Source organism: Hyaena hyaena, unplaced genomic scaffold (genome assembly GCF_003009895.1).
Source record: "Hyaena hyaena isolate Hyena2069 unplaced genomic scaffold, ASM300989v1 scaffold_410, whole genome shotgun sequence".
In the NCBI taxonomy this organism is placed as follows: Eukaryota; Metazoa; Chordata; class Mammalia; order Carnivora; family Hyaenidae; genus Hyaena; species Hyaena hyaena.
Genome location: NW_024081042.1, coordinates 1,272,260 through 1,293,601, shown reverse-complemented (window position 1 = coordinate 1,293,601; position 21,342 = coordinate 1,272,260). Strand labels below are relative to the sequence as shown.

At 37.4% G+C, this 21,342-nt stretch overlaps 1 protein-coding gene across 8 annotated transcripts in view; it reads left to right on the top strand.

Annotated features, from left to right (window-relative positions):
- FNDC3A (fibronectin type III domain containing 3A) overlaps positions 1–21,342 on the top strand; it is a 147,113-nt gene that overhangs the window by 50,426 nt on the left and 75,345 nt on the right. The window contains exon 1 of one of the 8 annotated variants that reach the window (XM_039252157.1): positions 899–949. The exons of the other annotated variants lie outside the window; for them this stretch is intronic. Within the exon in view, the coding sequence (XP_039108088.1) occupies positions 940–949 (10 nt within the window). The 5' untranslated portion in view covers positions 899–939. Of the gene's footprint in view, positions 1–898; positions 950–21,342 lie in introns of those variants that run through there. 8 annotated transcript variants of the gene reach the window in all.

Below are 21,342 nucleotides of genomic sequence, written 5' to 3'. Positions count from 1 at the left end.
TTTTCGAAGATCTTCATTGAACCCAGTTCAGGTTCCTTAGTCTTTTAAAAAGATTATTTCATCTTTCTAGTGTTGCTTTCCCTTTCCCTTTAGTATTGTTTCTCTTTATCTTGCTAAGTTGGCTTACTCACAGTCTACTTGAACCTGTCTTGTACTTTTTGTACTGTTCTTATCTAGAATCTGCCCTTATCTTCACCATCTCTAGCCTATCCAAATCCTACCAATGCTTCAATACTGAGTTCAGATCTTATCTTTAAAAGAATTTTGTAAAGTCACTAGCCACCCAGTCGGCCGCACACCACATTTATGACAAACTAAAATGTCTCCAGATATTACCATGTGTTCCAGAGAGGCATACAAAAGAACCACCACTCTATTTAAAGAGAAGAGTAATAAAAATATCACTGACTTTAGTATTAGAGAAAGTGGGTTTAAATCCCAACTTTGCTAACCAACTAGCTATATAGAAAATTTGCATGTTATTTAATCTCTGTCGACACATTTGACACTCGGTAAGTGGTGGTGGTGGAAGCTATGGTGTTGTTTACTAGAAGGTGACCACCATCTCCTGTGAAACCCTTAACACCAATTATTGTGCCATTCATTTGACAAGTAACTATGTACTCTTATAATATTTCTTCTCGTTATATTTTATAAGGCATTTAAATTTTGTTAAATTTTGTTTAACTTGATACATTTATTCAGTCTCTCCAATTAAGTTCTAACCACGTTGAGGGCAGATACCATTTCTTAAATTTCTTTGAATCCCCTTCAGTTCTTGGCCTTCTACATATTGGGTACCTAACTACTATTGTTGCTTAATTTGAAAAGATGATGTTAGAAATAGGATAACCATATGCTTTATCATCCAAACTGGTATACTTTTAAGAATGAAAGAGGACCCTAGCAACTTCTCCAAGACAATTGTTATCAGCCAAGATGGTCCCAGGTAAACCAGGATTTATGGTACCCACCCACTTTACTGGGTAGTCTAATCTATTTAATCAAAGAGGAAATAGACCTTACTCCTTCCAGAAAAGTTATTAGCCCAGTAATTAAAAGTTTTAGCCTGCCATCCAAATCTTACATGGCTTCAATTCTCTAAGTTAATTTAAATCTTCTGTGTAGCAATTAAGCTAACTTCACACACAGCATGAGTCCACATATTATATGCTTAAAACAATTCAAGTGGTAAAATTAAATAAAAAATACAATAAACTTTGCCTGTCTTTATCCGCCAATTAGGATTTTATAAAAATAATTCCATTTTTATACTGAGTAACTCTGGGAATGTAAGTTTCTACTAGAGCATATATCTTAGGTTTATTTGTACATTTCTTCAACTTGTTTTAAATAAATATTATTTATGATGGAAGCATTTTAACTAATATAACATGGTCTTTTCAAACATCTGCAAATGAGGATTATCATTATCATTATAGTGTGATTTAAAATCCAGGAACTGCTACTCACAGTTGGATAACCAGACTTTGAATTTTAAATATCTTTTATTTTTTTTAATGTATATTTTATTTTGAGAGACAGAGAGCACAAGCAGGGGAGGGGTGGGGAGGTGGGGGAGGAGAGAGAGAGAGAGAGAGAGAGAGAGAGAGAGAATTTCAAGCAGGCTCTGCACTATCAGCACAGAGCCTGATGCAGCACTTGAACTCACAAACCATAAGATCATGACCTGAGCCAAAATCAAGAGTTGGATGCTTAACCATTTGAGCCACCAAGGCACCCCAAATAACTTCTATTTTAAACAGTTAATTTGTAACTATAGTTTGTGAATCTCCTCCCTTATAAAAACAATTAAACTGATTTTTATGTGGTAGTTACCCCTTTGGTCAGGACCAGAGGCCTATTTAATTTATAATGTGACTGTAGTATTAATAATCTCTTAATAGTAGGAACTGACTACCATGTGAAAGTATTTTTAGACAGATAAATTTCTGTGCTTCAGTAGAAAAAGGAGACTCCTCTCTGTATGACAGATTATAAGAGTGGACTCTTTGTTTTAAAACTACCGGGCAGAGTTTTTAAAAACACAGAATAGAATAAGGGAAGCCAGAAAGAAAGTAAAGAGCTCTCCCCTTTCTGTGTTTTTGTTTTTCAAAATTAGAAGACAGGATGAAGGTGGGAAGACTGATAGTGAACAAGGGACTGGGTGAGGTTTTTCTAAAGACCAGCATGCTGTCCCTCCAAGCAAGAGTAGACAGGACAAAAAAAGACTGGGAACTCATCTCCTCCTTTTCTTCCTCCTTGCTATCACTAGTTTCTGTTATGTAACAGACATCTTTCTGCACTACTTCTAGAGCTAGGTAAAAGGTAAGAGTAGAAATAGATGCGGAGGCAACAGATAACAAAGAGAAAGACTTAAGGGAGAAAAATTATATGCCAGTGAAGCTCAGAGTAAAATAGGATCCTTAGCTCTAAGGCCATCAAGTTGGGAAATCTTTTCTCTTCACAGTCACTAGACCAATAAAAGAAAACCTCTATATTGAAACCTAAAAAACTGAGATAAATCCAGTGTAAATTAATAAACATTTGGCCTAATCCTATTTATAAGGGTGCCTGATCCCATTTACCAGGGTTCCACTCTCATGATTTCATCATCTCCCAACAACCCTACTTTGTAATGCCATCACACTGAGGTTAGGATTTCACCATATGAATTTGGGGGGAATACATTTAGTTTATAGCAGTACTGCACTGATACAAGTGGCAGAGATGAGCTGCAGTGCCCCAGAGTGAGGTGTCAGAGCCTCAGTTGGGTGAGGAGTTCATCACATAGGAGAACAGCCTAGGGCAGAGAGTTAGAACCCACAGTGAGGAGAGAATTCACATAGCAAAGTGTCCTGATATAGGGACTCAGAGGCTAAGCAGGCTGATGAGAGTATCATCAGGAAGGGGAGGCCTGCTGTGGGGTGTAAGAATCTCAGCAGGATAAAGAAGTTATCAGTACAGTGAAGCAGCCCAGCATAGGGAATCAGTGCCAGAATAAGGTGAAAGCTACCTACATCTGAAGGCAACCTGATGTAGGGAGTCAGAGCTCAGAGTGAGGAGGTCATCTGTGTGGAAGGGTAGCCTGATGTGTGTTATCGGAGCCCCAGTAGAGTCAGACCATTCATATGATGGAGGTGGTTCTTAGTAGACAGTCAAAGCCCAAGTCAGGTAAAAAAAAAAAAAAAAAAAAAGTGTCCACACAGAGGATAGATGGTCTGCTGCTCAGTGTGGAGAGCCTCCACAGAGGGATGGCCTGGCATGGGGTGTCAGAGCCCCAGCAGGGTAGTGAAAGTGTTTATACATTGGAGGTACTCATCAAGAAGAGTCAGAGCCCAAACTGTGAGGGTATTCGTGGAATAGGAGGTGACTTTGTTTGAGGTGTCAGAGCCCAAATGAGATGAGGAAAATGTCTATATGGGAGGTAGAGGGTAGGGTCCAGCAAGGAGAATGAGATCCTGAGCATGGTGAGGAGGGTATCCGTCTGGCATGTTAGGAGATATCAAAGCCCAAAGAAGCACCCATCCACACATGGGGAACAGCCTAACATAGGAAATGAGAGCCTGAGTGAGGTGAGGGCATCCCCATAGAGGAATAACCTGGTGTACCAGAGCCCAAGCAGAGTAAGGAAGTAGTCCACATGATGGGTTGAGGAGTAGAATGGCCTAGTGTGGGGAATCAGAGCCCAAATGTGGTAAAAAGAGAATATACACAAAAGTTGAGTGGGTAGTCCAGCACAGGTTGTTAGAGCTTGCACATGATGACATGGAGCCAAGGAGAGAAGGACACCTACATAGAGGGTTGTTAGGGGGTAGAGTGGGCTCAACGTGGGGAGTTATAACCTGAGCGGGATAAGGCCATACATGCTGGGAGACAGAGTAGAGTTAGGAGAACTTCTTCCAGGGCAGGAATGGTGGCAGAGATGGAAAATTGATATACACACGGTACTAATTAAAGAAAGAGTTCTATTTCTGTTTATGAGAAATTACAGAATTTGAGAATTATGAGAGAAGTGGGTTTCTTACTATCTGAGAAGGAGTTTTAGGTGTGGAAACTAGAATGAATCCTGGTGGCAGTTGAATCAGAAAAATCGGACATTTCTTATTCTGGGTCTGGGGTAGAAAAAGTACAAGATGAGAGTGAAGCATATTGTTACCCCAGAAAGAAGGAAGATCACAGAATGGATGGAGACATGTCAAAAGGACATGTCTGTTCAGACTGATAGACTAAAGGGGCATGCCAAGTAAATAATCTTGTGATTCTGAACTCATTATTAGGAAGCACATTATTAGGACAATTGGTGAATCTTGAATGGGATTTGAAAATTAGATGGGTTATTAGTTTCTTAGGTCTGCCGTAACAAAGTAGCACAAACTGGGTGACTTAAAACAACAGAAATTTAGTGTCCCATAGTTCTAGAGGCTAGAAGCCGAAGATCAAGACATCAGCAGAATTGATTCCTTTTGAGGGAGAATTCATGCCTTTCCTTCTTGGTGGTGATGGACAGCAATCCTTGGGATTTCTTGGCTTGTAAAGGCATTATTTTAATCTGTTTCCATCTTCACATGGCATTCTCCCTGTGTCTCTGTGTCTTCACATGGCTGTCTTCTTATAAGAATAAGGAATTGGATTAGGGTCCCATTCTACTCCAAGACGACCTTATCTTAACCAGTTTTATTCGCAATGACCCCATTCCCAAATAAAGTTGGGGTTCCATTCTACTCCAACATGACCTCAACTTAACCAATCTTATTTACACTGACTCCAGTTGCATTCTGAGATACTGATACTGAAGCATATCTTTTTTAGGAAACAGAATTCAGCCCATAACAGATAGTTATGAGGTATCAGTGTTAATTTCCTGGTTTTGAGGGTGTGTTTTATATCAGACAATGTCCCTACTTATAGGAAATGCATACTAAAGTATTCCATAGGTGATGGGCCGTCATGTCAACATTTTCCTTTCAAATGGTTAGGGAAGAAAGTTATTTGTACCAGCTAGACATGCAATTTTTTGGGCAAAATTTAATATTTCATATTTTATGAGAATGATTAAGAAAATGATACTCTTTTTTTAAATATTTATTTTGCGGGAGCCTGCGTCCGACTTCGGCTCAGGTCATGATCTCGCGGTTCGTGGGCTCAAGCCCCGCATCGGGCTCTGTGCTGACAACGACCTCAGAGCCTGGAGCCTGTTTCAGATTCTGTGTCTCCCTCTCTCTGACCCTCCCCTGGTCACACACGCGCGCGCGTGCTCTCTCTCTCTCTCTCTCTCTCTGTCTCTCTCAGAAATAAATAAAACATTAAAAAAATAATAGTAATAAATGTTTATTGGGGGAGGTGTGCACATATGAGTTGGGAGAGGGACAGGGAGAAAGGGAAAGAAAGAATTCCAGCAGGCTCTGTGCTGTCAGTGCAGAGCCATACTTGGGACTCGATCTCACAAACTTCAGATCATGACCTGAACCAAAGTCAAGAGTCGGACACTTAACTGACTGAGCCACCCAGGTGCCCCAAGAAAATATTCTGTGTCACGTGGAATTTTTGGGAGGACTAGAGAACCAGACTCAAGGCTTAGCTTCAGGAACAATGCCCCAAAACCATTTTATGAACCTGGTCTGATTAGGAAGTCCTCATCAGTGCTAACAGTGCCCTTTTTCACTAAGAACTCAGTATTACTTGCTTGTAGCACAGATGCCACTTCTGCAATAGGAATCTTGTGCTACCCACCACTGCCTTCTAGGTTATCAGCACCCATAGGACCAGTGGTCTTCACCCTGCACCACGGTGACTCCTTCAACCTACAAAGGGGTTTCAGATTCTATGCACCAAAACAAATGACAGTATCCACTACAGTGCAAGGAAGGAGGACTTAACATTATGAATAGAACTTGTTTATTTTTTTAAAAAAATTTTAAGCTTATTTATTTTGAGAGAGAGAGAGTGTGTGTGTGTGTGAGCTGGGGAGCACTGTCATTGTAGAGCCCAGTGCAGAGCTCAAACTCAGGAACCTGTGAGACTATGACCTGAACCAAAACCAAAAGTTGGATGCTTTACTGACTGAGCCACCCAAGATGCCCCCCAAGTGTTTGACTCTTGATTTCAGCTCAAGTCACAGTTCATGGGTTTAAGCTCCACACTACCAGCACATAGCCTGCTTGGGATCCTCTCTTTCTCTCTCCCTCTCTCTCTGGCCCTCCCCTGCTCATGTTCTCTCTCTCTTTCTCCCTCAAAATAAATAAATAAACTTAAAAAAAAAAGTCAGACACTCAACTGAGCGAGCCACCCAAGTTCTTCTAGAACTTAGGTGTTTTTTTGGTTGTTTCGTTTTGTTTTGTTTTGTTTTTAGGAGAAAGGGCACAAGTGAGTGAGCGGCAGAGGGAGAGAGAATTCCATGAGGGATGGGGGAAGGGGAGAGTGGGGCTCACCTGAAGTGAGGCTTATGTTCACCTGGAGCAGGGCTCATGCTTACCTGAAGCAGGGCATGAACTCCCCCAATGTGGGGCAAGTTCAAAACAAATAGCATATTACTCTGGTTAGATGGTATCCTTTTAACACATTTTGAGAGAAGTATTGACAAACTGAGATTGAACCCAGGAAGGCAGCCAGAAGAGCATACAGTCAAGAAATTAGTCTTATAAAAGACTATAAAAATACTTGAAGGATGTTTACTGTAGAAGAGACCTGTGACTTAAAGACCTTGTTCTCAGCATTCTTAGAGGGAAGATTTTAGACTAACAGATGAGAGTTTCAGGGCAGCAAATTTTGACAGGGAAGAACTGTCCAAAAATTATGGCTCTATAAAAATGGAATCATTGCTTTGTCACACCTGAGTTCCATCATTGTATGGGTGCTCATGTGCTCCTGCGTTGGGTTGGGTGGTATTATGAAAGTAATCCTTGCATAGAAAAGAAGTTTGATTGGGTGAATTCCAATATTCTAACTAAAGATTCTTTGATTCCAAAATTACCTCTTAATTAAACTGAGATCTCTTTAGTTAATTCTGGGAATGAGTACACTGACTGGGAGCCTTAAATATCTGTGCCTGGGCATATTTCATAAAGTAGTTGAGCTAGTGAATGGTTATTGCTCAAAGCAGACCTATGAACAGGATGCCAACTAGTTAATGTATTAATCCTCATTCCTAATGAAATAAACACTTGAGGGAGAAACTTTCACTAATGTTCTGAAGCTTATAGGGGCAGGAACAACGATGCTCTCTTTATCTTGGTACATAAAACATTAACTAAAGTGTTCAAGGATTATTAGCTTCCTTCTGTTTGGTTTCCTTAATAATAGAAATTGGCTTTTTTTCACCTCTGATTTTCTGTGCTAAAATAATGCCTTTAACTTAGTAGGCATGCTGTCAGTATTTATTGAAATTAACTGCTAAAATATTTTTAAGTATATTGGTATACTTGTTTGCCTTGCTAAGTAGTACCTTGCAAAAATATACTTTTATACTTGGGGGTATTTTAGTGTATCAGAGTCTTCAACATGAGCACCAGTTAAGATTGTAAAGTAATAAGGACATGTTAACTTAAATATGTAAATAGTGAACCAAAGAATGCTGGGATGATGATCATTTGACCATCCTGGATTTCTGCTTATCTTCTTCTTATTTGATTCCAATGTGTAGACAAAGTGTCAAGGTGAATTCTAGTTTGTTGAGAGGTATTAACCTTTGCTTTCTCATATATCAGCTTTCTTTGGGAAGCCAGTGACATAACAATCTCAGAATGTGTTGATTCTGAACCCCTTTACCCCTTAGAGTTAGTATGCCATCAAGCTCCACCTCTAGTCCTGCTGTTTTCCTTTTTTCTTCCAAGTGACTGTGTGTAACTTCTCAGCAGTTACTGATGTTTTCTCACCATTGTTGCTGCTGATGTTGCATTCCATTCTACATGGAAAACCCCAGTAGAGGATTATTTGGCTCTTGTTTCTTCTACTGTCACCTCATTCAAGAAACGACTAACTCTGTTGCTCTTGGGGCAGTTATTATTGATACTTTTGTTCCCTTTTCTTCTGCTCTTCACTGTTGCTGCTGTTCATCACTGCTTTTCTCTTCTCACCTTGTCTCCTCATGCCCCTCATCCTGACTCTTCCTGCTATTAGAGGGGTTTTTGAAGTTAAGAGGTTTGTCCCAACCAGTAGGTACCACTTTGTTCTTCTCTCTGTGTTATATGGGATCATGGTGAGTATAACCAAATGTCTGTCTTCCTCATAGTTCGCCTGCTCTTTCATATTTGTGATCTCCTTTGCAGAGCATTTTTTTTTTATCAAGTTCTCCTGAACTGAACCAGATGACTTATGAGGTCCTTGATAAATACAGCATTTTATTAAATATTTATAAGCCCTTTATCCCATTAATCCCAATTCAGTTACCTAAGAGTGAGTTCTCTGCCCTCCAAAAGTTGGAGTTCTTGGTCTTCTTCTTCTCTATGTTCTTGTCAGAATCCCTTATGCCCATCAGATCTAATCAAAGCCCTTTTCTCTCAGGATGTCTTTGTCAGGAGGGAAGAGGAAGATGGAGTTTTCATGCAAGTGGGACTCCTAGTTGATTTGCCTTGATATCCTGGAATCCCAAAGACATGTATACACACTATATCTCAGCCCCCTTGACTCTTGTTAGATATGTCAGGGGTTTGATATTAAAAGTACCTCTGAAATTGATTAGAAGTTAAATGACTGTTGTTTTATATATCATGGTACAGTTACTATAACTAGCAGCATGAAACACTGTATCTGTAACTTTTATTCCTAAATTCAAACAGAATTTCAAAGAAATAATAAGGTATGTGAATAAATTAATGGTTCATTGCTAAAGGTACAGGTCTGAGAGTAAGTCAGCCTAGGTTGTAGGACCAATGAGCACAAGTTCTAGAAAAACATATTTAGCTCAGTATGAGAAAGAACTTTGTAATAAACAGAACTGTCAGAAAGCCTCAGGAGTGATCAGTTCCCAGCCATCTTTATAGATCGTAATGCATATGCTGGCTTTTCACATGATGGTGCTGTTAGAGAGGAAGTTTAATTTCTTTTGAGTGGATGGTTGGAGTTGATACCCTTTAAGGCTCTTCATGGGTCTAAAATTTTAGAATTCTGTAGCTTTGGGTAGATTTCTTAAATTCTGGTCATTATTTTGTACATACATGAAATAAGGATGGGCAAGTACAAATTTGATTTAGTAAGTTTCCACAGCTCAAGTTTTTAGGTATGTGTAACTGTGCCAGTGTCTTATGCTATATCTTAAATATATTTTAACAATAGGGGATTGATATTCTGTGAGTGGTTTTGTTTTGTTTTGTAAGACCACCGATTATCTTTGGCCTACTGACTTTCTATCACTACAAATCTGCCTGAATTTAACCAAAGTCTTTAGGTTCTACAGAAACTATAAATAACTCAAGTAGAAGCTATATGTAGTAGATTCTTATTCCTATATGAGTAGGCATTATTTTACAATTTAACAAACTAAACCATGGAAAAGTTAGATCCTTTTATATTACTTAGAAAATCCTAACCATCTTTAGAAAATAAAGCATAGGCAGCTATTTTTCATACTGATAGAAAATCACATTTACTACATTCAAGACTTTACCCTTTATAATTCCTCGCCCAAGATAAAAGCATCAGTTCTAGTAGAGAGGCTTAAAATACTAGTTTTGAAACATTAATGAGTCTTGTTTACAAGAATGAATCATAACAGATCATCCATTCATAAATCCAGCCCATTTTAGGTTAAGTGAATGACTATGACTCATCTTGAGTACATTGTGTAATAGTCCCAGGTTGTCCCTAAAAGCTATTAAGTGCTACTTTTTGAGAGAAACCATATTATATATGACTTAGTGCAGAGAAAATTGCAACATTTATGCCAAAAAGAAAAATACAGGCAGATTCAGATGTCCTCAATTCTTTATGTTCTTAATGAATAAAATATCACTGTTAAGAGTTATTCTTCTGGAAGTAGAAAGTCTAAACCAGTTTAGTGAGTTCTCTTAAAATAAGTGACAAAAATATTGATTAAAAAATTTTAATGAGTAATGGCAAAGGGAAATTAAGACCCAGAAATACAGATATATGCAATAGCTTGTATTAGTTTCTCGGTATTTATAAACCTGTTGCATTCTGATACTTTTTATATTGGTTACTGACTAAAATGAGCCTTTTGGGATCTATGGCTTCTCTGAACTGAACTCACAAAATGATATTTTATTAAATAGACAAATATGAATATAAAATGTTTGTTTTTGGTGCAGTTCTCTTTCCCTTTCAAGTGACTCTGTTTTCACTTTTAGGAAAGAAGCCACTTATTAAAGGTAGTTTATAAGGTGGGAAATTAAGGGGCACCTGGGTGGCTTAGTCGGTTAAGCGTCCGACTTTCGCTTGGGTCATGATCTCGCGGTTCGTGGGTTCGAGCCCCGCGTCGGGCTCTGTGCTGACTGCCAGCTCAGAGCCTGGAGCCTATTTCACAGTCTGTGTCTCCCTCTCTCTCTGACCCTCCCCTGCTCATGCTGTCTCTCTCTCTCTCTCCTAGGAATAAATAAAAATATTAAACAAAAAAAAGTAAGGTGGGAAATTAAGAAGATAAGAAAATGGATTGACTTATAATGGAGAGTATGGAAAGATTAGACAGTTTTAAAGGCAAGAATGAAAAATGAATTTGGATGCTTTAAATAGAGTAAGAAATAGAAGAAGAACTAAAATCTTTAAGCAGATTTTAAACTCTTAAGAACTACATAAGTAGAACAGTGTCTGTTTAGTTTGATTTTTAAAGCTGTCTTTTGAATATATGTAATACTAATGGTTGTAAAATAAGTATGTTTAAGTTAAAGAAAATGGTAGCATACTTTAATGAGGGAGAGGTTGCTTGGTTTTTAAAACTAAATGACTGTGCGGCCAATTATTTTTCTTTTAAAGTAATTATATTCAGGGCGCCTGGGTGACTCAGTTGGTTAAGCATCCGACTTCGGCTGTCATGATTTCACGATTCATGGGTTCGAGCCCCACATCAGGCTCTGGGCTGACAGCTAGCTCAGAGCCTGGAGCCTCCTTCAGATTCTGTATCTCCCTCTCTCTCTGACCCTCCCCTGCTCACTCTGTCTCTCTCTCTCTCTCTCTCTCTCTCTCTCTGTCTCTCTATCTCTCAGAAATAAATAAAACATTAAGAAATAAATTTTCAAAGTAGTTATATTCTAGGTAATAGAAAACAATAAATAATATACTTTCTGTAGAAGAAATCTTGCTGTTTCTCATTTCTCAGATATTTGCTTCTCCCTGGATTATAATGACTGGATATTTATTAGGATTAAATTTCCATTGGCCTTCATTAAAATTAGCATCATTACTTGTTTGCTTAGGTTAAGATTAGCCCAATAAACATACTGTCTTTGCTGAACATTTTTAGCCTTTTATATTTGAAACAATTGAGCAAATGTGCAGTTATGATGAAGTCTATTCCTGGCACTGTGTAGGCACTCAGTAAATATTTGTTAATTGAATAAATGATCTCAGTAGATAATTACGTGCAAAATGTAGGTTATCTATTATTTTTTTTGTACTACCTATGTTTTCCCCTGAAATAGTTTTTTAAAATCCCATTTCATCATGAAATGACTTGGAGACTGAGGCCAAAGGGATTCTATTTGGGCTATATTGATTTTATTTTAGCTTTGTACATCTCAGCTTGACTCAGAATTCTCATAGCATGGGAAAATAATCAACAATGGGTAGTAGCCATGGTGATTGTATAATACTACTACTGCTAGAGAATTACTGTGTTTCACTTTTGTGAAGGTTACCAGTAACTTCTCTATAACTAATATGACTGGTCTTGGTTCTCATCATACTTAACCTCTCCAGCAGGGTTTGACACCATGTGTTATTTATTCCCCTTTTGGAACACTATTCTCTTGACTTTTGCTTTTATAGTTCACATAGTCTTCTGGTTTTTCTCCTAGCTCCCTGGCAACTCCTCCTCAATCTTTTTTTGTTTTGTTTTATTTATTTTTGAAAGAGAAAGAATATGAGTGGGAGAGGAACAGAAAAGGAGGGACAGAGGATCTGAAGTGGGCTCTGCACTGACAGCAGTGAGCCTGATGTGGGGCTCAAACTCATGAGCCACAAGATCATGACCTGAGCCGAAGTAGGACTCTCAGCCATCTGAGCCAACTGGGCGCCCCCTCCTCAACCTTTTTGATGTATATTAAGATATGAGTTCAAAACTATGTAGCATATAAGTAAAGTAAGCCAGTCACAAAAGGACAAATACTCTGAGAGTCCTCTTAGAGTGGTCAGATTCATAGAGGCTGAAAGTAGAATGGTGATTGCTAGGGGGTCCAAGGGGAAATAAAGACTTACTGTTTAATGGGTACAGAGTTTCAGTTTTAAATATAACAAAGGTGGGGTGCCTGGGTGGCTTAGTCGGTTAAGCATCCGACTTTTGCTTAGGTCATGATCTCACGGTTCGTGGGTTCGAGCCCCGCGTCGGGCTCTGTGCTGACTGCCAGCTCAGAGCCAGAGTCTGTCACTCCCTCTCTCTCTGACCCTCCCCTGCTCATGCTCTCTCTCTCTCTCTCTCTCCTAGAAATAAATAAAACATTAAAAAAAATGAAAAAAAAAATAAATATAACAAAGGTTCTGGAGATGGATGGTAGTAATTTTTTTTATGGTGGTAATTATTGTACAACAGTCTTTTTTTTTTTTGTACAACAGTCGTCTTAATGCCTTAAGTTGTACACTTGAAAAGTTAAAATGGTTAATTTTATCTATGTTTTAACCACAAATTTCAAAAATAAATTTTAAAAGCTTACTTTCATTTTACCAAAAAAAAAAAAAAAAAGTGTGTAAGATATCTGAAACCAGAATTTAAATGATTAGGTAGACAATTCTAAGATAGCCCTCAAGGTCATTGCCCCCTATTGTACACACCTAGGACCATGAATATGATGAATTTTACTTCCATAATTAGGTTATGTTATACAGCACAGTTGACTTAAGAAAAGAGAGATGATCTGGGTTGAACCTCAACTAATTAGGTGAACCTTTAAAAAGGGACTAGGTTCTTCCAGAAGTAAGAGATTCAGGAAAGGACCATGTAGCAAGGAATGTTGGTGGCCTCTAGCTATGAGTGGCTTCCAGAAAGCCAACAGCCAGCAATGAAATGAGGGTCTTGGTCCTACAACCATAAGAATCTGAATTCTGCCACAATCTCCATATGGGAAAACACCCTAACCAACACTTTGATTTTCACTTTGTGTACCTTTGGCAGAGAACCTACTCATACTGTGCCCAGACTTCTGAACTACAGAACTGTGAACTAATAAGTGGATGTTTTTAAAACCACTAAGTTTGTGCAAATGTTATATAGCAATTGAAAACTAAGAGAAATAATACAAACTTTTTTTTCTCTTCTGAATTATAATTCAAAGGTAAGCAATTAGTGCTTGTATGGAGTTGTCTGCCCCAAAGGTGCTACAGGGATCCAAGTTACTTCTGTCTTGGTCCTTTATCCCTAGGATATTGTGCTCATCTGCATAAACCAGACCGGCTTACCACCATGTCTATGCCCCAGATTAAATGCAAAACGGGAAGAGAAAAAGAGATTTAAGACACGCCATCTTTCTTTAAAGCCATACCCTGGAGATTATACAGATCACTTCTCATATTCTCATTGATCATAGCTTATTGAAAACAGTTTTGGAAAGTAATGAATAAATGCCACATAGTACAAAAAATAATAATAATAAATCTTGAAAGATCCTCTAAAGGTAATTATAGGGTTTACTTATGGGGTGGCGGTGGTGCATGAAATGGGGAACAAGGATAGAATGAAGGTATACTTTTTTACATTTTTCATTTTTGAATCTTTGTAAATTACTTCCTATTAAAAATAGCATTTTATTCTGGGTGGCTCTGTTGGTTAAGCTCCTGACTTCGGCTCAGATTGTGATCTCGTGGTTCATGAGTTCAAGCCCCATGTTGGGCTCTGTGCTGACAGCTCAGAGCTTGGAGCCTGCTTCACATTCTGTGACTCCCTCTCTCTCTGCCACTCCCCTGTTCACAATGTCTTTTTCTCTCTCTCAAAAAATAAATGTTTTAAAAAAAATTTTAGTAAAAAAATAAAAATAGCATTTTAAGTAAATAAAACAAGTACGTAAAAAAGAAGCTTCCACCTCCCTTCTTTCTTTTTACCCAAAAAATATTTGTTTCCCTTTCCTCAGCAACTTTTCATCTGTCCCTTTGGAATTTTCTCTCTATTCTTATTCTTTGTCCACCAACAAAATTGGAATTTTGAGCTTAGTAGTCAATGATCTTGGCCCAGAGGAAGCCATGTCAGATATGTTTGTCAAATAAATGTATATAGATATATACAAAGGATTAAGTTACATTAGATATTTTTAAATGTTTGATACATTCAAATGTATTTTATAGTAGTTAATAGTAAGAGGTCATTCCACGTTTCTTGTCATTGCATGTGCACGGTATTTTAACTACATTTTAGGCCATATCAGTTTTTATTGGTGACTCTTTATAGCAGAACAATACTACCATTCATAAAGTTGAGAGAGCAGTCAGTGAATTCTGGACTTGGAATATCCTTCTGGACAGTTCACTTGCAAATAAATTAAGAGCTTATATCTATATGAAGCAGTTACCTCTTAAATGAGATAGAGATAATGTGATTTGATCAAATCTGCCTAACTAGATATATAAATTGGGGAAATTTCCACAAATAGCCACATTAGAGAGCTATACTTTTCTAACCAGATTTGATTAAAACTTACCACAAAAATCCATTTAGGCATGTATTACACGTGAGTAATTTTATGGCCTTGTAACAACATTAGTCCCACATTGATTAGGACCTAAATTTATTTACAGAAAAATCTGTGTCACTTTTGCTTGTTTATTTCTACAACACCAGAGATTGGCCTTCTTAAAACACTACTTTTTTTTATTATTATTACTATACTAAAAACCCAAAAACCTGGACTTCTCCCACTTTGTATGGTATGGAACCCTTAGCCTAATCTTCTAGGCATTCCATCCCTGGTTCCAATCTTTCTTTCCAGCGTTACTTACAGAAATCTTCTACTCCAAATATTGGAAGATTAGTAGGTACCCTAATCTCTACATATTTCTTGCCAGTACCCCCTTCATACCTTTGTTCACATTGCTGCTTCTTAGAAAAATCACACAGGAACGTGCACACACAATACCTTCTCATCTTTTGGGCAAGAAATCTTCATCAGTTGGCTTTAAGATATTTTTGCTGAAGATGATGTTATTAGATTTAATAACTATAGGCATAAAAGTGTATGCTTTAAACTTTAACCTAGCACAGAGTATTCTTGTAAAATACTTTTCTGATTAACGAAAAAGCAGAAAGCCCTTTTCCAAGTCGTTTTACTGAAAATGTTTACAAAATAAACACTTATATTTAACCTTGGTAAACAGAATATACAGAAAACATTTCAGAATCATTATAAACATTAATCCTGGTAATATGTACTGTTATTATTTAGAAAATTGAGTTGATAAATTACTTAGTCTAGATTGAAGTATAGCCTGGAGGGTTTTTTAAATTCATTTTTTTATTTAGCAAATGATGAACTTATTATGTATAGTCACTGTTGCAAAACCAAAGAGATAGTGATATATAAAATAGATATTATCCCTGCCCATCGCGAAGTTTATAGCCTCCTAGGGAAGACAGACAGTTAAGGAGTTCATTATTATGAGAGAAGTGCTATGAGTGAAAACAGGAAGGGTGCTATGGAAGCCTATGGTAGGAGCATCCAAACCCGTCTTGGGGTTAGGACACTCAAAGATGAGTCCCATTCTTTACTTTTCACCTCTTCAAGTAGAACATTAAAAATTATTATTAATTAGTGGTTTTATTTAATTAGGACTTGAACCTTGAAGAACATTAAGGATATGAACAGAATTACCTTTCTTTCATAATTAAGAAAAATATTACTTTTAATGAATATATATGACTCAAAAAAATTTTGAGCACATTTACTTCCAGTGCCTGTCCCTATATGGTAGGATTACAGGAGTTTCTTTCTTCTTTATGTTTTCTATATAATTTGATCATTTTGGTTATCAATTATAATATTGATTATAATATTAATTGCTTAAATACTAGAAATGACGTCTTAGCCCCTTTTAAATTGTTTAGTCCAACTTTCATTTTCAAACTTTATAGATTATTTTCTTTAAAGCTGAGGCCCTGTAAGGCTCATTAAGGAAAACCGTGAACCATATAATGTGTTTTGGTACAAGTAAGTTGATCTTTTAACTAGTAAAAACTAAAAAATGGGACATATTAAGATTATTAAGTACATAGTCTGACAATAATATTGAACTGATTTAAAGAATTCTGACACTCAAGAGTACATATAAGAAACCCACGGCAAAAAAAAACTTACGATGTTGAGGATTTTGTCTGACTCCAAAAAAGTATCAGTATAAGCCAGACTATATTTATGGAAGAAGATATATTTGTTTGGATCCTCTCTTGTTAGCTAAACCATTCAGTGAAGAGGTACTACAGAAAGAAACCAGTATTACTGCAGACTTACTTTGTGTTCTCCAGACATTTTCCTAACCTTATGAAAGAATGCCTTAGAAAAATTACCTTTCTTATTAAATAAAAACCAGACTCTTTAAGTTAGCTTCAGTAGAAAGATCTGGTGAGAAGGGCAGCTGAATTACAAATACAGAGATTTACCTTAGTTTAACCTTATAGTAGGTACAATCACAATTTTGGACTCAAAAAAGTGTTAATTAAACATTCTAACTCAGGTATAAGCCTTTCTATTTTTTCCCCAAAAGTATAGGTGGGATAAGGCAAGGCTAGGTTGTTCAGAGAACATTTATATAAAATTATAGAGATTACCATGAATTTACATAATCTGATTCACTTACTGTATACCATCTGTAGAGATTGTCCCAGGAAACAAAAAAGATCTTTCCTGGTCCTTTTGTTATGTGACAACATGTTGAATGTATTTTTTTACTACTTAGGTAGAAATAGAAAGAGGAAAATATCGTTCTCTTCTTCCAACTAATCTAGAACTCATCTCACAATTCTCATTTCCTCTATAATAGCAACCAACACAGTTTCCTTTCTTAAACACGTCCTCTGTCTACCGAAGTATGGCTTATGCCCTGTGACTATGGTCTTATATTAAGGCACATATAGAAATGTCACCAGTAACCATAGGAGCCATACAGTAACATAGTAGTTGTGGTGGTAAACAATTTTCTTGCAGGTGTGTATTAATTGCTCTAAAACTCCAGTGGTTAAGTAACTCTTTGGCAGAGTCATAATTTAAACATAGAATTCTCATCCCAAAACCTATGCACTAACGTTATTTGGAAGTGTTGATTTATTTTTAGAGATTTTAATCAAATCCTGTTATTATTCTCTGTAGATCAACAAAGTTCTCTGTCTTTAACATCCCCTTGTGCTTTATGTTATCATATAATCTTTCACCATTTTTGGAAAATCCCTATATCATTAAAATAAAAGAGCATCATTTCAATGTTGTAACACTTTTTAAAATCTTAATATGTTGGAATTCCTTACCCTTTTGTACTCAGTCTCCCATGCCCTTGCCAGAACACAAAACAGGAAACTAAAGACATGCTCTTTTCTTGGAAAGAGAATTTGCCATAAATCTCTTGTGCTGTCCTGAAAGAAAGCTCAATTCTTGATAGACATTTGAGAAACCTAGACCCTGCCTCACAGGGGAAACAGGCAAGTAATTCGCAGTTAAAGCAGAGTAGAATATGTATTATCGTGGAGTTAGGTATGCCCAAATATCTGTGGGAGGCCAGAGAAGGAATATAACACAGCTTGGGATAGCTGTTGAGTGCTTCCAGGAAAAGTTGATGCTCAAAGAAATAGAAGTTTAGCCATAAGGAAAAAAATAAATATCTTAGAGGCAGAAGGAATTACCTGTGCAAAGGCATACTGCACAGACATTAGAGGAGCCTGAAAAAATATAATTAAAGAGATAGATTGAAGAACATTGTACATGGAGAGGTATCTGAAAAGGAGGCTAAAAATGGAAACATGGGCTATGTCACAAATACCTTCATAGGTCACTCCAAAAATTTTGGATTTTATCCTGAAGGGAATGGGGATCCACTGAAGGTTTTAAGCAGGGAAATAACCAGGGCACCTGGGTGGCTCAGTTGGTTAAGCGCCCGACTTTGGCTCAGGTCACAATCTCATGGTTTGTGGGTCAGGCTCTGTGCTCACAGCTAACTCAGAGCCTGGAGCCTGTTTCAGATTCTGTGTCTCCCTCTCTCTCTGACCCTCCCCTGCTCACACTGTCTCTCTCTCTCAGAAATAAATAAAACATTAAAAAAATTTTTAAATAAGCAGGGAAATAACCAAAAGAATAGTAATAATGATGAGTTATAGGGGACTCAGTGTGCAGGGTGAAAAGAGACTAGGCTGATTTATAATTTTCACAGTGAGTAGAGCAGAAAGATAAAGGAGGAGAGCACCTTTTACTATGCTAAATAATAGAGAAGAACAAAAGGATTGGTTTGGGTATAAAGATGGAAACGATGAGCATGTTAGGCTCAAAATACCTTTTGGTTTTATAGAGATTGCTCATAAGAGAGGCTTGGAATGTGTACTATTCAGGATTGTCCAGAAAAATAGAACCAATAGGATATACATAGATATATATCAGAAGAGAGTTAGTTTAGCAATTAGTTTACATGGTTTTAAAGGCCAAGAAGTTTCATGGGCTGCCTTCTGCTAGCTGAAGAACCAGAAAAGTTGGTGATAAAATTCAATCCAAATCCAAAGGCCTAAGAATCAGTGGGTTGATGGTAGTGCTGAGAACCAGGATTACTGGTGTTCAAGGGCAGCAGAGAGAGTGAATTTGCCCTTTCTCCACTTTCTTGTTCTTTTCAGGCCTTCAGTAGATTGGATGCTGCCCACCCACACTGGGGAGGGCCATTTGCTTTTCTCAGTTCACCAACTGATGCTAATCTGTCTTGGAAGCACCCTTATAGACACACCCAGAAATGATATTTTACGAGCTATCTGGGCATCCCTTAGTTCAGTCCAGTTGACACATAAAATTAACCATCACAGTGGAAATTGTGAATTGTCAGTGTGTAATTTGAAGCCATGAGTTTGAATGTGTTCTTCAAGAAAAGTATGCAAAGTGGGGGTGCCTGGGTGGCTCAGTTGGTTAAGTGTTCAACTTTGGCTCAGATCATGATCTCACGGTTCATGAGTTTGAGCCCTGTGTCCTGCTCTGTGCTGACAGCTCAGAGCCTGGAACCTGCTTCGGATTCTGTGAGTCTCTCTCTCTCCCCTTCTTCCCCACTTGCATTCTGTCTCTCTCTCTTTCTCAAAAATAAATAAACACTAAAAAATTTTTTTGAAAAGTAAGAAGAAAAAGGAGATTGAAATTGGAGGCATGAGAGACATGAAACATTTAAGGGATGGGTAAAAGAAGAATAATAACATATAAAGAAATATACATGTCTCTTTTATCTATTCCCTTTAAGGTAAGAGCGTTATAAGAGGTACTGTAAGATTGTTACTAAGTATTATAGGAGGTTAAAAAAAAAAGCCAATGCATTTGAGTTGTTTTAAAAAATAAAATTTGTTTGCCATTTTTTGTTGCCTTACCAACACCTTTAACAGGCCATTCATCATGAATTTTCAAAAAGTGTTTGTTGTTTGTAGCATCTTCTAAACTCTTTTCAGTGGAATCCTTTTTTAGAAGTACCTTATGGAGGTGCCTGGGTGGCTCAGTCAGTTGTGCTTCTGACTTGATTTTGGCTCAGGTCATGGTCTTGGGATCATGGGACTGAGTCCTATGTCCCACTCCACACGGAGCATGGAGCCTGCTTGAGATTCTCTCTCTCTCTCTCTCTCTCTCTCTCTCTCTCTCTCTCTCTCTCTCCCTCCCTCCCTCTCTCCCCCATTTGTGCTTTCTCTCTCTAAAAAAAATAAATAAATAAGGGCACCTGGATGGCTCAGTAAGTTAAGCATCCAACTCTTGATTTTGGCTCAGGTCATATGATCTCCCTCATCCTGGGATTGAACCCTGCGTTGGGCTCTGTGCTGATGGCACAGAGCTTGTTTGGGACTCTCTCTCACTACCCCTCCCCTGCTCACTCTGGCTCTCTCCTCTCAAAAATAAATAAACATTAAAACATAAACAAATTTTTAAATTAAAAAAAAAAAAGAAGTACCTTATGAAACCAGATTTTGTAGAATCACATGTCAGAAACACTGTCTTTGAGCAAACTCTAAGCTTCAGCTTTCAACTTTTTATGTTTGGATACTCATCCCCAATGCCACCCTAACCCACCTTCTTGGGAGAGGAGGGAAACAACATAAAGAAAGTTAAAAGACAAAGAAATAGAAATATTTGCAGCTTAACACAAAGAGCTAACTTCTTAAATGTATAAGGAGCCCTTGAAAATCCAGTAGAGAAATAGGCAAGGAGTAGGAACAGACAGATCACAGAAAAGGAAAAATAAAGTTCTTTCTTAAAATTTTAATATGGATTTTCAACCTTACTCATAAAAAAATGCAAAATAAACTAGGTTGGGATGCTGTTTTCACCTTTCAGATTGGCAAATATCAAAAAGTATGGTAACTACTGGGCAGGGTGTGTTAATGAGAAATATATTAGTATAAACTGATATTTGGTAATGTTAAAAATGTAAATTTCTTTGAAGCAATTCCACTTCTAATAATTTATCTTACAGATATACTAACACATTTATGAAATGATGTTCATACAGAGATGTTCATTGCAGCATTGTTTGTAATAGTAAAAGGTTGAAAATAACTTGAATGTCTATCAATAGGGGAATAGTTAAATTATGGTACATTGTAACAGTGAAATACTGTGCAGCTATTAAGAACTGAATTAGCCCTACATGTACCATATGGAAAGATCTCTAAGCTGTATTATTGGTACAAAACAGTGTGTATGGTATACTGTCATTTGTATTTATAAAAGAATATGCATACAGTTGCTTTTACATGCATAGAATATCTATGAAAAGATTTATAAGAAGTGAAGAATGGTTGCTTTGGGAGACAGACTGTATGTTTGGGAGACAGGGTTGAAAAGGAAGGTCCCAAACCTGCAATCTAAATGTTTCCAAAATGTTTTATGGTCACAAGCAAAGAGCCTGGGAAAAGCCACGTCTCCTCCCTTTCTCAGCTTAATTTCATCATAAATGATCTACTCTATTTCCCAGTCTTGTAATGTTTGAATTTGAAGAGAATGAAAGGGATATGAAGTCTTTATTTCTGTCTTTCCTTTTGTG